A 16694-nucleotide genomic window follows, 5' to 3' on the forward strand; every position below is an offset into this window, starting at 1 on the left:
GGCGGGTAATCTCCGAAAATACCGAACCGATTTCAAAAATTCTTTCACCATTAGAAAGGTACATTATGCAAGATTACTATAGGCTATATTTTATCTCGAACTTCCCACGGGAGCGAAGCCCCGGGCAACATCTAGTATTTATATTTTTCTACGACCTCGATGGCGCAGTGGTAAAGTGCTCGGGTTCGATTCTCGGTCGGGTCACGATGGAAAATGATATTTTTCTGATTGGCCCTGGTCTTGGATGTTTATTTATATATGTATATATTATATAGGATCGTTGAGTTACTATCCCATAACACAAGTCTAGAACTTACTTTGGAGCTAGCTCAATCTGTGTGATTTGTCATAATATATTTATTTATTTATTTATATAAAAAAGTGAAAAGTATTGCCCTAAAATTTTGAACATCCATCGATTAAAACTACATCAAAAATAATGGAAAATATCGCATCACGGTAATTGGAAATTAAGTGAACAACGTATCGACTGGTGGTCTAATAAAGACGACCTCGGACTCCCAATTTGACACAATCCCTCGTCACCCCTTCCCCCTCTGACAGACAGATCCCCGGCCAGAAATTTCAATTGCCACAAGTTTTCTAATTAAAAGTGTGCAAGGGCGTCACGGTGAATGTTCGCGAATTGTTAATTCATTAAATTGCTTCACACGATAATGTTTTTAGCTTAAGTGTTCTCGTTTTTAACCTATTATAAAATCCGTATCTATAAAAACGGGCTAAAAAATCATGTAAGATGAACGCTTCCTCAAATATTTATTTTATTCTGTTTTTAACCCCAGACTCAAAAAGAGGGGTGTTATAAGTTTGACCGCCAAGTGTGTCTGTCTGTGTACGTTACACCGTAGCTCATCAACGGATTAACCAGTTTAGATGCGTTTTTTTTTATTTGATAGCTAATTTTTATGCGGTGCTTCTTAGATATGTTTGATCAAAATCGGTTCAGCCGTTCAAAAGTTGTAGCGAAATGAATATTGATAGTCGGTGGTTTTTTAATTTGTCTAAAAAATAAACTTGATGATATACATTGTCCTATATGCCAATAGAAATACAACATTTGGGGAAAATTTCAACTATTACGATTCGTGAGATGACAGACGAACAGCGAGTCAAGTAATAATATGGTCCCGTTTTACCCAACCCTAAAAACACGTATTCCTCTCAGAGCACCGACTGCAATACTAGCATGGGTTATACATATCTTTACCCCTATTTTTGTACATTATAATGTACAAAAATAGGGGTAAAACATTTATTAACCACGAAAGTAATTTCCTAAGAAATCTATTTTAATTTATATTTCCGTAAAATCATAGAAAAACACGGTAACATTGTTACTTAAAATAATATATAAAAGAAAAAACGTAGTGCTTACTTATTTCCAAATAAATTCTTTAGCGGTATCTAACCTCACACCTAGGATACTAATTAATTAAATCAAATCAACGTGTTATTACATTAACGTCACCGTTAATCAACGTAATTATAACGCTTGTAACGTTACCGGTTATTATATTTAGGGTTCCTTGTCTTTGTCAGGAAATAGAATCCATTTATTTTACAAGTATTCCAATACAGAAATCACAAGTTATGTAAATACTAGCTATATTGCCTGTAGCCGGTTAAAAAATAACATTACCTACCAAACCAGTATAGAAAACTTTTGTTAATTTATTTTTATTAATTTAGACAGTAATAGTTATTCGTCTTAATTATTTATCAATACTCCAATAAGCGTTTGTGAGTTTATAGGTTTGAGGGGGGTAATCTCCGAAACTACCGAACCGATTTTTAAAATTGTTTCACCATTAGAAAGGTACATTGTCCAAGATAATGTACCTTTCTAATGGCGAAGCCCTGAGCAACGTCTACACATAAAGACGTAGAATTTCGGAGCTGTGACCGCGAAGCCCGAAATCAATTTAAAAATATTACAATTTTGAAGAGTCTGTTATTTTACAACCGGGTTGACATCCTTGGAAATGCTAGTATTGATCTGTCTGGGCTATTTCGTGTCCCGTAGACACCTCGTACGACATCCACGATATGGAGTGGCCTATCCTAGGGCGGAACCACACCAAAATACAGTATTTACATATAATTCAAGTTAAATTATATTTAAGTTCGCCATTTAATTATAATTATGTTTTTAATTGGAACATTAAACATTAATCCTTACATATTATAAATTGACGTGCGTATCTGTCTGTTCGCAATAAACGCAAAATCTACTCCACGGATTCTCGTGCGGTTTTCACCAATAGTTAGTGTGATTCCGGAGGAAGCTTTAGGTGTATAATTTATTATGTTTTACCCGAGCGAAGCCGGGACGGGCCGCTACTAAATAAATATTTGTTTTACACAAATGAAAGAACCCTAAATCCTTATAATCGACTCGCGCTTAACCGTTTACATCTTTCAAAATGAAATTGAAGATTTTTTTTTTGTGTGTCTAATATAATTACTGAGCGACAGTTCGTAATTATATGTCACTTGGTGTTTGTAATTAAATTACATTACGTGCTTTTGTAATTGTTATATTCACAAAAAGCACTGTTATAATTTAGTTTTTCACTATAGTTACTAAAATATAAGTGTTATTTCTTTCTGTGTCGACTAATTAGTATATTTAAACTGATTATAGGATTACTAGCGACCCGTCACGGCTACGCTTGGGAAGAACCTTTAATTTTTTAAAGGTTAAAAAATTAAAAAATTTAAGGTTTTTCCCAAGCGTAGCCGTGACGGGTCGCTAGTAATCCTACATTACTACTCGACGGTAGCCTACATTACTACTCAACGTTTCGTCTATCTGTGTGCCAAATTTCATCAAAATCTGTTTAGTAGTTTTAGAGTTTATTCATTATAAATCATTCAATCATATATATTAATTATAAATATTATATTATTTACATTATTCCTGAGGAAGGTGGTGTAGAGTTTATTGTGGTTTTACCCGAGCGAAGCCAGGTCGGGCCGTTAGTTTAACTATAAAACTTTGACTGTCTCCCCTCACAATGGGAGTACTTAGATGATAGTGCAAAACAATTTGTATAGTACCAAAACGTATGTCAGTAAATAGGGAGCGCTAGGGTTGAGGGGACGGGACAGTCGGATTTACTTCTTGCGCTTGCGCTTTAACATGTGTTTTTTTTTACAATCAATATTGTTTACAAACAAACAAAAATTTGTAAGTTTTTCTTAATTCTAAGCTAAAAAAGAAGAATTCTTAAAATTACCGCACACACTTGCTTCTGTGAGACTAGAATCGTTATATAAAACCGTAACCATTGTGTGTAACATTCTCTATTGAAATACGCCCCGATACTGTAATATACCTAGTTTAATTGATATATCGAATTCTAAAAATAACATTGTACTTATAAAAACTTCAGTAAGTGGTATATTTTATATTACACGATATCCTAGGTGAGCGGTAAAAATGGTGCGACGCGACAATACCACAATGCATGTTGTAACTCTTGCAAAATATCGGTAAACTCAGAGACAGATGTCGCCGGGAAAGAATATTCATTGCGTAGTCTGTACGTGAACTTTCATTACAGCTAAAGGAAATGTGTGCCGAATCTGCCAATATTTGGTTGACTATTTGCCGACAGTGAGTTTTATTTGGTCCCCACTATAGTTTTAATGATAATGCATCATAAGCTGTTATCATAATCACATAAAACACTGATTATATAATATTTCCAGTACTGAAACTATAGTCAGTGCCAAATAACACTACCCACCAACAAACTACTTATTAACACAGATGATTTACATGCCCTCGACTGTACACCATTGCACCGCGTCGTGCAGCGTTCTGTGGTTCACTTAGGACGCCATTTTAGACTGAAAAATGGGTTTATTGTGTGGTCGCATGAAAAACCACAATATTGCGCCTTCGTTTGTTAAGCAAACGGTGGTGTACTGTAATTATACATTACAGACAGGACCGAACTGGCAATGTCTGGGCCCTTAGGGAATTTGGGCCCTAAAGCTCATCATTACTTTTTTTCTTTCATAATCTGGGGGCACGGGAGTGCCCCCGCCAAGACGAGCCAAGCGAAGCGCAAGGGCATTATCTAAACCAAAGTTACGAGGGTTTAAAAATACGACGAAACGTTTCGAGAAAAGGTAGGTTTTGTTACCGTCACGTAGATTTCATAGGCGTTCGTTATCTTATTTCTAGAGGAAAGAAACGGCCCAAGCTACACGTTTTAACTAGAATGTAGAGTATGTTAAGATAGGTCTGGTAAAATTAGGGCGCATTTATCAAGAATCTTTGCTCTGCATGAGATCTGACCACTTTTTCATACATTTTGACTAAAGTGTAAAGTTTGTGAAGCAAACTGACTCATCTTGGCAACATTTTTACACGAAAATGTTTTTGGTGGGATTTCATATTACTCGTACGTTTGCCGAATGTAGTCTGTGAGATTGGCCCACATTCTTACAACCTGGATTCAAACTGACGGGTACAGAAAGCACAGAAAGCGAGGTACGCCTAGGACTAGAAGGTCGAATGAGCTTCGGGCATTCGACAGACATTGGATGGAGAAGACCAAAGAAACAGACACGTGGAAAGAGAGAGGGAAAGCTTTTGCCCAGCAGTGGGACTTGTTATAGATATTAAAAAAAAACTCATATTAATATCCGAATCGAAGGATTACTTCTTGAACATGAAAATGCAAAATTATTTACATACAGGAGGAGCTCAACGGCGCAGTGGTTGGCGCGCTCGGCCTGCGATAGTGGCGGTTAAGACACTCTGACAATGGTCGTCATTGGATGGGTGACCAAAATTATATATTATAGTTCCTAAGCACGTAAAGCCGTGGTCCCAGTTGTATTTGCAGTCGTTAAATCCCGCCAATCCGTAAGGGCCGAATACAAAATTATGGTTTTTTCCGTAAGCAAATCATCAACAGCCATTTAAACGACCTCACTGCTGGGGCCTTCCTTACGGGGCCTTCCAGGCCTCCCTTACGTATGGATAAGGAGTTTGGGCCGTGACCCACCACGCGGGCCTTACGTATTAGTGGGTACAACCGTTGGTCCCGACCAACGTCTTAACATACTTTCGAAGCACAGAGGAAATATAATATAATATTATATATTTTTTGTTCACTCTTCAAAATTTAATCTATATTTATTTTACGCGAATCCTTTGTCTTTGGGCCGATACGGCACTGAATGTAACCTATAGAGTTTTACTGGGCCCTTGCGTCTGCTTCTAGACAGTCCGGCCCTGGCAATACATAATTACGCATTACAGGAAGATGCCACAGACTTACATATTAACTCAGGATAATAGCAGTTTAACCGTACGTGTCTCTAGTTATAATTAAATGATCTAAAGGTGTTGCAACGGTTATATTTTTTATACTAAATTTAACTAGGCACCCTATTTATAAATATTACTTGTTTATTTATTACACTATTTATGAATATTATTTCTGTATTATTTACACTATTTATGAATATTATTTCTGTATTATTTACACTATTTATGAATATGATTTGTGTATTTATTACACTATTTATGAATATTATTTGTGTATTTATTACACTATTTATGAATATTATTTGTATATTTATTACACTATTTATGAATATTATTTGTATATTTATTACACTATTTATGAATATTATTTGTGTATTTATTACACTATTTATGAATATTATTTGTGTATTTATTACACTATTTATGAATATTATTTGTGTATATTTTATACTATTTACGAATATTATTTATGTATTCATATATTTACTATATTTATTATATTAATATATTTATGTATTCACCAACGACGATGCAACGAATGCGTAAAGTACCTACGACTGTGCCAACGTACAGTCAACAGCACATCAAGTTACCCTGCATGAACCTTTAAAGCGCGGTAATCGCGGCGACTTTGCAATGAATTTGTGTAGGTAGATGCGCTGTTGACTGTACTAGGGCCGACCCAGGTGGCTTATCAAAATTATTAGTTCGGGGCACAAATTGTGGGTAATAATTTCCCACAACTATACTATTTACCTGGAAAAAAAAGACATTTTCTTTTAACTCTTGACATTATCTGAAGTGAAAACTCTAATGGCACGAATCACATTTTTTTTTTAAGTTTGTTTATGTTTTAATTTTTTTTAACGTTTATTTCGCGGGAAACATGCGATGAAATAACGTTGCGGATAACATTTTACTAATATTTTCCCCTGTAGCCGTGGCCCCATACAATACTTGAAACAATCATGATAAATTGCCATAATATACGGCATTTTAACAATATTTAAATGTCGTTCAATATATTTAAATAAATCATAAAAAACCGAGAAAACAATGAACATAACTAATGAATAGCATGATACACACAGGATAATAACTGTAGCCATCGTGAAAAGAAAGAAAGATAAATTCAACAGACAAACGGACGGACAGATATTACATAAATCAGTCTCGTTTTCCCCTCACTGTTTCAGTAATTTTAATAATTTTAAGCGCGTAAATGTTTTTGCTGTAGAAACAACAGCATTAAAAATAAATTTTAAGTTTACTGAACAATTTAAAATTTTTAAACAATGGCCATAGCACAGCTCTTCTCTTACCAGTCGAATTTCGAACGCCTCTACGGAGAGCAATTGTGGCATTTAATTTAAGACAACAAGTGGTATACTTTTATTTAATTGTTATTATTTAGTAACAAATTATTTATATTATCTAATACCATGACTGATTGAAAACAAAAATAAAAATTACAAATTAAAAAAAAAACCCCTACTTTCAATATTCATTTCGCTACAACTTTTGAATGGCTGAATCGATTTTGATCTATCTTATCTAAGAACCGCCGCATTCAAGTTAGCTAACAAATAAAAAAATAAAAAAACTCATCCAAATCGGTAAATTTATTTCAAAAGCACCTCGGGTCCTTGCTGATTGATAAATGCGTTATTATAATTTGAACGATTTTTTAATGATAGATTTAGATAAAAATTTAGTTGATTTAGTTAATTTTATTTATTCGATTTTGTTTTGTGGGATAATAGCATGGTCTCCATTTAAATTTGCATACCCGTGGACGGTGAAACATGTAGGATTAAGTTTTTCTTTTAACACCACATTGTAAAAAAAATGTAAACTCATGTTTTTGCAAATAAATAATCTTTGTCTTTGTCTTCACCTGTTGATGAGCTATGGTGCCACGTACACAGACAGACACACACACTTAGCGGTCATACTTATAACACCCCTCTTTTTGCGTCGGGGGTTAAAACACTGCAGTTTGCCTAGTTTAATTTTTATGTGAGTTACAAATACATTTTATTATATTAATAGATTATATTATTTAATATATTATATTATTATTATATTATTTAAGCAATTTGAGAATAATTTTGCTGTTTGTACAATTACGTTTATTCACTTGTTTTAAGATTATCTAAGTTAATTTCCTGTACAATTATTTCTTGTCCTAAATAAATAAAAAGAAATTATTTAATTTTCATCGTGTAAAAAATGTCGACGTGCTCCCATCACTAGAGTTTCGCACCCTCCATATTAATATTTATGAAGCTCTCGTGCCAAATGATTCCTAATTCGATTACACAGGATTAGGTTTGAGAGTCTGCGGTAAAACTGATAATGGTTGTCGACGTCGACGCCAGGATATTTCGTCTGTGGTTTTTGCAGTTACGGATCACTAGCGCCACCGTAACATTTAAAATCATTTCTTTTACTTATCAAAATTTTATTAGTCAAATTTTTATTAGACAAAATTTTATTAATCAAAATTTTATTAGACAAAATTTTATTAATCAAAATTTTATTAGTCAACATTTTATTAGTAAAAATTTTAAAAATGCTACAGGAGAGAGATTATGATACATTAGTTTAAGGGTTATATTAGGTAGTACTTAGTTGCGGCCCGAGGCTTGGTTCCGGTGGCGATTTTATCCCTAAGTGTTATTCTCCCCGTGTACAAAATTCTATAACAATCCGTACAGTCGATTTTGATATTACCCACATTTAATAGTGTAACAAATACACACATACATCCTCACAAACATTTACAATAATATAAATAGGATTGTTGATCGAGCGAGCGAAGTAAACGAGGTCTACAAATCAACTTGGGGCAAAAATACATTTTTTGTATGCATGTATGTACGTTTTTAACGCGATAACTTTCGAATCGTGAGTCTATTTTCGAAATTTGAAAGGATGTAGGATCTGTCAATAGAATTTTTAAGCCCGTGGGGCATTAAAATCTGTCAAAGGCGTCTTTGAAATATTTCACAATTAGTTATGTAAAAACTCATCAAACATGTTATAGTGTTCGCGGCAAGCGTCTAGTTATTTAGAAGAAGATGGATTAACATCATATTTAATGTAAACTCTAAATAAACAATAAAACTCATGACCTTACACTAGTTTTAAGTTACTTTGTAAATTACTAACAATATACCTTGACGACCTCGGTGGCGCAGTGGTAAAGTTCTTGCCATTGAACCGAGAGGTCCCGGGTTCGAACCCCGGTCGGGTCATGATGGAAAACGATCTTTTTCTGATTGGCCCGGGTCTTGGATGTTTATCTATATATGTATTTGTTATAAAATATAGTATTGTTGAGTTAGTATCCCATAACACAAGTCTCGAACTTACTTTGGGGCTAGCTCAATATGTGTGGTTTGTCCTCATTTATTTATTTATTTATATGGATTATGTCCGAAATAAACATTTTATTATTATTATTATACTTTTATAAATGTTTTCTCCTTTTTTTTAAATAAAAATAAAAAAGGGTATACGCCTCATACGCGGGCCGAAGCCAAGCGTAAGAGGGAAAAGTTTTATATGCTGAAGGTAGACGTGAGGGTAGACGAAGTTAGGAATTTACGTGTGATTCGGCATGTATTTAGTATTACCGCCATCTGGACCAAGGAGAGTGTATAATCTGGTATGTCTAAGGTGTTCAAGCTGTGTTTCAGTGATGTAGGTATGATGCCAGTTGAAAACAATACTATACGTACTCGTATAATGTGAACAGTTTGGGCTTTCCACTGAGTTTTGATTTTGATTGCTTGGTCTTGATATTTACTTAACTTTTTTATTATTATTATTATAACCGCCTCAACGCTTTGGCTGTTGTTAATAATAAATGTTTTCTCTTTATCAGCGTACAGCAGGGGTGGGGGATGCTTGGTCCATTAAATGGCCGTAACGTGGAATTAATGTTAGGGGTGATTATCGTGCTGGTTGCGACGCCCCTCTCGCCTGGTTCCGCCCTAAAATAGCACCACTTTGCATCCTTCCGTGGATGTCGTACGTGGCGACTAAGGGCAGTGCTTTGCCGGATGATAGGCAAGCAACGTATAAAAATAGTTCCCGTCATAAAATCAGAGTCAAAAAACAATTTTTTTTTACGTGAACTTTACTACACTCTATTTATGTATATACCTATAAATATCTATATATATAATAAAACTGTAAGTGGACTATGTTCGCGCAAAACGTGAAAATTACTGGACGGTATTTAATGCGGTTTACTCAGTTATATAGCGGATGGTCTAACTTAAAATGTTGTATAAATTTCATCGCGATATATTGCTTAGCACGATTTAAACGCGGGTTAAGTCGCGGGCGTAAGCTAATCCTTACACATTATAAAAACAAAGTCTTCTGCCGCGTCTATCTGTCTGTCTGTTCGCGATAAACTCAAAAACTACTGAACGGATTTTCACACTATCTATTATTGAAAGCCGAATGAAAATCCGTGCAATCGTTTTCGAGTTCATCGCGAACATACAGACAGACGCGGCATAGGCTATGTTTTATAATATGTAAGATTAATTAGGCAAAAATAAGGCATGTCACTCACCGGAACTGGGCCGGTCACTGTACCTCGTACAGTAAACCCATGCAGGCCACACCATGGAGCCTTCACCACTCGTCGTTCCTGAAACAAACCAATCATTAATTGACCGACCGAGCGAAGCTAGCGAACATTATACATGGGGCAAAAATACATTTTTTGTATGAATGTATGTATGTCGTGTATGTATATGTAAGTCGCGGGCAAAAATAAAAATAAATAAATATATTAGGACAAATCACACAGATTGAGCTAGCCCCAAAGTAAGTTCGAGACTTGTGTTATGGGATACTAACTCAACGATACTATATTTTATAATAAATACATATATAGATAAACATCCAAGACCCGGGCCAATCAGAAAAAGATCATTTTCCATCATGACCCGACCGGGGATCGAACCCGGGACCTCTCGGTTCAGTGGCAAGAATCTTACCACTGCGCCACTGAGGTCGTCAAAAGCTAGTCTATAATAAGAACTAGCATCAGACTAAATGGTGTGCAACATTTCAAAAAGATTGTTTGAGCAGATACAGTGTGAAGAGGTAACGAACTAACAACTTACAGCATTTATGATATTAGTTAGGTAGTTAGGATGAAGCAGAAAATTTTTTTGAATAATAAATTTTGAATAAATTGAAAATAATTACCTGTAGTCGAACTCTGGTTGCTCCCGCTATCATCTCCTTTCGACAGGTCTATTGCTCCGACCTTCTCCGACGCTTTCACTTCAGGAACCCTCGATTCCACGTCAGGTTTAGCTGCACTACCGGTCAATGACGCCTCTTTAACTTTATTCTCCTGTCTAACCTTCAAATTCTTCCGCTTATTCAACGGATCCGTGATCCGTCTCCCGAAGTCCGCTTTCAAAATATTGTCTATGCTAAACTTCAAACAGTTCTGATTAATAAAATCCCTAGACTCATCTGGGGATTTTGGATAATTTAATCTCCTATTCTCATCTGTCCTTGTATTCCTTAATTCATGTGTTTGCGATTTTCGTACTCCGAAATTTAGTCCATAGTGTGAGTTCAGATTAGATTGGGGCACAGCCATTCTTAATCCATTAACACCTGACTTCAAATCCTGATTCATCAACGGATTTTGGAATATCAACGGTTGGTTCAGAAACATCAAGGGGTTCGGCGTTACTGGGCTAGGTCGTAAGAGCAATGGTTGGTTCATGTTCAGATTTTGACTTAACTGTGATATTGCATTTAAATGCGTCTGTATGTGTTTGAAAGATGTTAGCCCTTGCTCGTCTTGCGACTTGTCGCCATCGAAGCTGGACATAGGAGCTTCATTGCCAACAGACAACACAGTGTCGTCACTACAACAAGAATTATCGTCGACACTAATTTCAGCTCTCGCGTCATTTATTTTATCATCTTCGTCTAGATGTGGACTAATACTGGCTGAATTTCTTGAGTTTTCTTCGAAATTCGGTGTGTTTTGCAGCAACTTGTCCGTTGAGAATACGTCCTCTGGACTGTTGCTATCACGTTCTTTCTTAAGCACGTTCTGAATGGAGAAAGAGGATGTGTGTATGTTTCGCTCTTCGGGTTTATGTTCGTCGTTGTAATCTGGACTTGTGGTGTCCCTGGTGTTGGGTGAATAGGGCTCATCGTCACTTTCTTGGATTTTTATACGCGACTCCTGTAGGTGCAAGTTGGTAGTAACCGCGGCCATCTTGGATGCGTTTTGTTACGCCATCTGACGGACAAAAAGAAAAATGTAATAACGTAAAGTCTGACATGATGCTTGACTAAATACTAAACTAACAATCTTTAGAATGAAATGAAAATATTCGAATGAGAGAAAGATTTATGAGGTAAAATTTTAGGGAGTCCTGTAGGAATGTTTCGTCACATTCCTAATTGTATGCCGGCTCCACACTGTCGTCGAACAGTTTGCCAAACTTTGACAGATTCGATATATATTACTGGTTTTTAACCCCCGACGCAAAAAGAGGGATGTTATAAGTTTGACCGGTAAGTGTGTCTGTCTGTCTGTGTACGGGCACTGTAGCTCATCAACGGGTCAATCCGATTTTGATGCGGTTTCTTATTTGATAGCAAATTTTTATGCGGTGGTTCTTAGATATGTTTGATCAAAATCGGTTCTGCCGTTCAAAAGTTGTAGCGAAATTATTATTGAAAGTTGGGGGTTTTTTAATTTGTCTAACAAGTTTGTTCACTGTGATATATAAAAAGCATTCATACTAAGTAAGCAATGTTCACGCATTCACGTCGGCATGTGTCTGAGGTCGGCGACAGTGTGGAGCTGGCATTAAACAGAGGCATACACTGGTTGACAATGTAGTATGTACAATATGTGTATAACCACCTGCCACTAGATGTCGTTAGGTAGTCGTGAAAGTCATGTCAGATGCCTTTAGGCGGCTTGAATAAAATCTGACACCAGTGTTAGCAATAACACTCGAAAATAATATTCTTCTTTTATTCTTCTAAGAGGCATAGATATAAAATGTCTTGCAGGATCAAATTAGGATAACAATTAGGATAACATTGTTTTTTTTATCATGAGAATTACTTTCAGCTGTATTGTTAAAAAAAAACTACTTAATTAGGCAATCGATTTTTTTATAACTGCAATAGATCTAGTCTCAATTATACTTTTTACGATTTTAGCGAAAAAAATCCTTATATTTAAGCTGAAACTATTATTAATTACACATTTAGGTTATAAATGAAGTTTTTACTGTTGGTATGTTTAATGTGTTTATAATTACTTAGTTAAAAACTTATTTCAGTAATTGCAATATTCTTGATAAGTATACCGCTTTTTATTCCCGAAATAAAAAGCTAAGTTTTATTACGAATTTTATCATCATAGTCCTAACTAATATTACAAATGCAAAAGTATGTTTGTTTGTAACCTCTTCACGCTCTATCTACTCAACCAATCTTCTTGAAAATTTGCATACACGTAGTTTGAAGTATTGAGAAAGCCATTTCATCCCGGACAAAATGTTACCGTGCCAAATTGTCGCGGTCGAAGCCGCCGGCAAAAGCTTGTCAAGTTATACTGAAATATAACTGAAAAGTTTTAGTTTTTTTTTTACCAATTGAAGTCAAGCGACAATTCTAATTCCTGTCCTACTAAAATGCGAAAGTTTGTGTGTGTTGGGAGGATTTAATTGACAATATTTGACAATATCGAAAAACATGTTCGAATTTTAAATACAAATCTTTTTCATCGAAACACAGGTGGCCAGTGTCAACCGCAACGTAACCAGTGCAGTGGTGCCAACTGCGCCGATCAGTGTTGCCAGCGCTCAATAATTATGAAATGTAACCGCGATGCCGCGAAGCTCGAAACCGCCAGTTGCCGGCTAAACGAGATGCAAGTTATGAACATGGATGTTGCTCTACTTCGCCACGGTATGTTAAAGAGTAGACCTCGCGAACACAATAAATTTTGATGAGTTTTTACAAAATTGTGAATATTTCAAAAACGACTTGCCGATTTTGATGCTTAAAAATTCTATTGACAGTTCCTACATACCTTTCAAATTTCATCAAAAAAAAGACCAACGGTTCGAAAGTTATCGCGTTGCAAACAAACAAACATACAAATATACAAAAAATGTATTTTTGCACCAAGTTGATTTGGTCAATAAAAGCTGGGTCAATAAAATAAATTAGTTACAAAAACATGTTGAAAAAAATGTGTTGTAACAATCAATCTTTTTAATGTGAAACGTTATAAAACAGTTTCAAAATTTTCCTTAATTTATCCAATAAAATCCGGCCAACATTGATCAAAACTGTTTTCCACGCTCGCTTTGCACCAATCAAAACAAACAATTGTAAATCTTCTAAACCAAAATAAAACTAAATAATTTTATTTTAAAAACAAACAAAGTAGAGCTACTTTCGATGCGCATCGGACCACACACGTCGAACGCATGCGCGCAAGAGGCATTCGGTTAATCTGTGAGCAAACTTATCTCACACATCTGCTTTACGCCAAAACACACTTTATTCTCCAGCAATAAGAGTCATCCCGACCACTCAATATATCGTGGTACATTTAAAGGGCTTCACCAATTTAATCCCAATACAATTTAATCTATTTTGAACTCTGTAATCATCGTGTTAAGGTCTATTAGACACGTTTTGCGTATACGTGTTAAATTGTAGCGAAATTGATGTTTTATTTTAACATCACGATTTCGCAATTTAGATACATGTTCGTTATTTGTTGAGATATACTAGTCGCTTGCTGCGGCTTCTCCTCTTTTTATGGTATAATTTCGTGGAAAAGTCCCTCGAGAAATCTCTAAGGGGCTAACAGCGCGACGCAAGTCTGCACGACGCTGTGTATGCGTGTAAAATTACGATATAATTAATCTGAACGTTTACTCGGTTACTTCCTCAACCGCAACCGAAGCCCAGGGAGGCGTCACATTTTCCTTCAAAGTCATGAAATAATTTTGTTCCCGTGTGAATATATTTAGGGTGAAATCGATACAGACAGATAGACAGTTCCACTCTATATTTCACCATTAAAAGAAGAAATATATTTTTATACTAGCGGCCAGCAACGCTCGGGAAAACCAAAAAAGCCTATATGTCTCTTCTGGAAGTTTCTTCTATATCTGTGACAAATCTCATCGGCCAAAATCGACCCAGTAGTTTTTCAGTTTGTTAATTACAAAGGAGAAAATGTTTAAGTTTCTTTATAATACAAATAATTATTGACGTATTGATAGAGTGAATGGTATGGATGGATTGACAATTAATAATAATAATAATAATAAATGTTTTTATTCTCTACTGTCAAGGATATGGATGGATACATGTGGCTTATAATTCATTGATAACATCATTAGAGTAGCGAATCACCTAGTCCTTGTGAGAATCAAAATCAAATCATTTATTCAGAAATTAGGCCTTCACAGGCACTTTTTCACGTCATATTCTAAATTAAATTATATTTACCAAAGCTACAAACTACTAGCATTTCGGAACGACCACTGCTGAGAAGAAATGCGGAAAGAAACTCATTCAAACAGTGTTGGTCCCTTTATGCCAGAAGGGCTTGCCATTTTTTAAATATAAATTTATGTATAATTTTTTATCAGTAATATAACAATGTAAGTACACAATAAAGTACATGGTCAAAAGGAATACTGAAACATATTATGATTGTGATCAAGTGCTGATGAAAGGATATATATATATATGGAGGGATATATGGATATATGGAGATCTGTCCACGTGTGATCTCCAGGAGGGAGCTCCTTGTACTCAAAAGAATTCACTGAAAGAAAGAATTCAGATTCAGAAAATGAAAGAAAAAACACGACATGCATAATATTAAGTATGGATATGTCGCAAATAAAACAGCTATTAATTTCATACTAGCTGCGCCCCGGGGCTTCGCTCCCGTGTGAATTTCTGGACAAAAAGTACCCTATGTGTTATTCCAGGTTATATTCTACCCGTTTACCAAATTTCATAACAATCCGCCCAGTTGATTTTGCGTGAATGAGTAACAAACATACACACATATCCCCACAAACGTTCGCATTTACCTATAACATTAGTAGGATTGTTTATTTCTCAAAAATTTTGATTTTAATTTCCAAATCTTTTTAAAGCCTTTTTGTCCTTGTCATATATTTCAATTCTTTGATGGCAACATCAAAAAAAACTGAATATATTGTTATTTAAAAGCCTAATTTCACGGTTATGTGTGGCTTAAATTGTATAATAGCTTGTAAACTACATTTTACGCGTATCTCCTAAACTGCGGTCACGGAGCGGAATGAATATACATTTTATATACAGCAATTAACTATTAATATACAAAACTCCGGCTTCGCTCGGGTAAAAGCATAATAATTCACTTCACTTTGACTAAATCCTTCTTCTTCATAGTCGTATTCCTCATGGCTGAGGGTCGTGGTCATTACGTTGATTGAAACACACACAACAACTTTCTTGGCATTATTAATGGAGTGGTTTGCCATTGACTTCTCCATTTCACACACAAGTTAATAAGAATCAACCGGTGTGCAGGTTTCCTCACGATGTTTTCCTTCCACCGGAAGCATGTGGTGGTCGATGAAAACTACTATAGGTACATGAGTCAGATTGGTATACAAACTCATGTGGCACGAGTAGGATTCGAACCTGGGACCTTTCGATCCGCAGGCGGCCGTCTTAACCACTACACCACCACCGCTACTAATATTATAAATTCGAAAGTAAATTTTGTTTGTTTCAATATTTACCTGCTCAACCAATCTTCTTGAAACTTTGCATACACTTAGTTTGAAGTATACGGAGACTTACATAAGGTACTTTTTGTCCCGAAATTCCCACGGGAGCGGAGTCCCGGAGCGTAGCTAGTACTACTCCGCACACTCAGAGCGCTGGAGCCGAGGGCCCCTAACTTAGGGGGGGCCCTGGGCACCGCACCAGTTCCAATAGCTATGTCAATGCGCAAAAAGGCTGTTATTATGAGGGCTGCGGGAGACTAAGAAAGTTCCACCTACGTATTAAACTGAGGCTTTGGTCATTCCGAGATGCTCGTATTTGTAGCCTTTTGAGAAATCCTTACATAGTAAAACTCTGTCGCGTCTGACTGTTACGCGATAAACTCAAAAAATACCGAACGGATTTTCATGCGGTTTTCATCAATACATAGTGTGATTACCAAGGAAGGTTAAGGTGTATATTTATTGTGTTTTACCCGGGCGAAGCCGGGGCGGGCGGCTTGTTTATACATAGACCTTTTCCATGCAAGCATTAACCACATACA

The 16694-nt window shown here is 35.8% G+C and overlaps 1 protein-coding gene across 1 annotated transcript in view; it reads right to left on the reverse strand.

The window, feature by feature from the left end:
• Positions 1-16694, reverse strand: part of LOC128681538 (homeobox protein invected-like) — a 66128-nt gene that overhangs the window by 40044 nt on the left and 9390 nt on the right. The window contains exons 2-3 of the mRNA XM_053765522.2: positions 10550-11612; positions 9906-9983 (exon numbers count right to left, since the gene is read on the reverse strand). Of these exons, the coding sequence (XP_053621497.1) occupies positions 9906-9983; positions 10550-11588 (1117 nt within the window). The 5' untranslated portion in view covers positions 11589-11612. The remainder of the gene's footprint in view (positions 1-9905; positions 9984-10549; positions 11613-16694) is intronic.

This window comes from Plodia interpunctella, chromosome 27 (genome assembly GCF_027563975.2).
Source record: "Plodia interpunctella isolate USDA-ARS_2022_Savannah chromosome 27, ilPloInte3.2, whole genome shotgun sequence".
Classification (NCBI taxonomy): Eukaryota; Metazoa; Arthropoda; class Insecta; order Lepidoptera; family Pyralidae; genus Plodia; species Plodia interpunctella.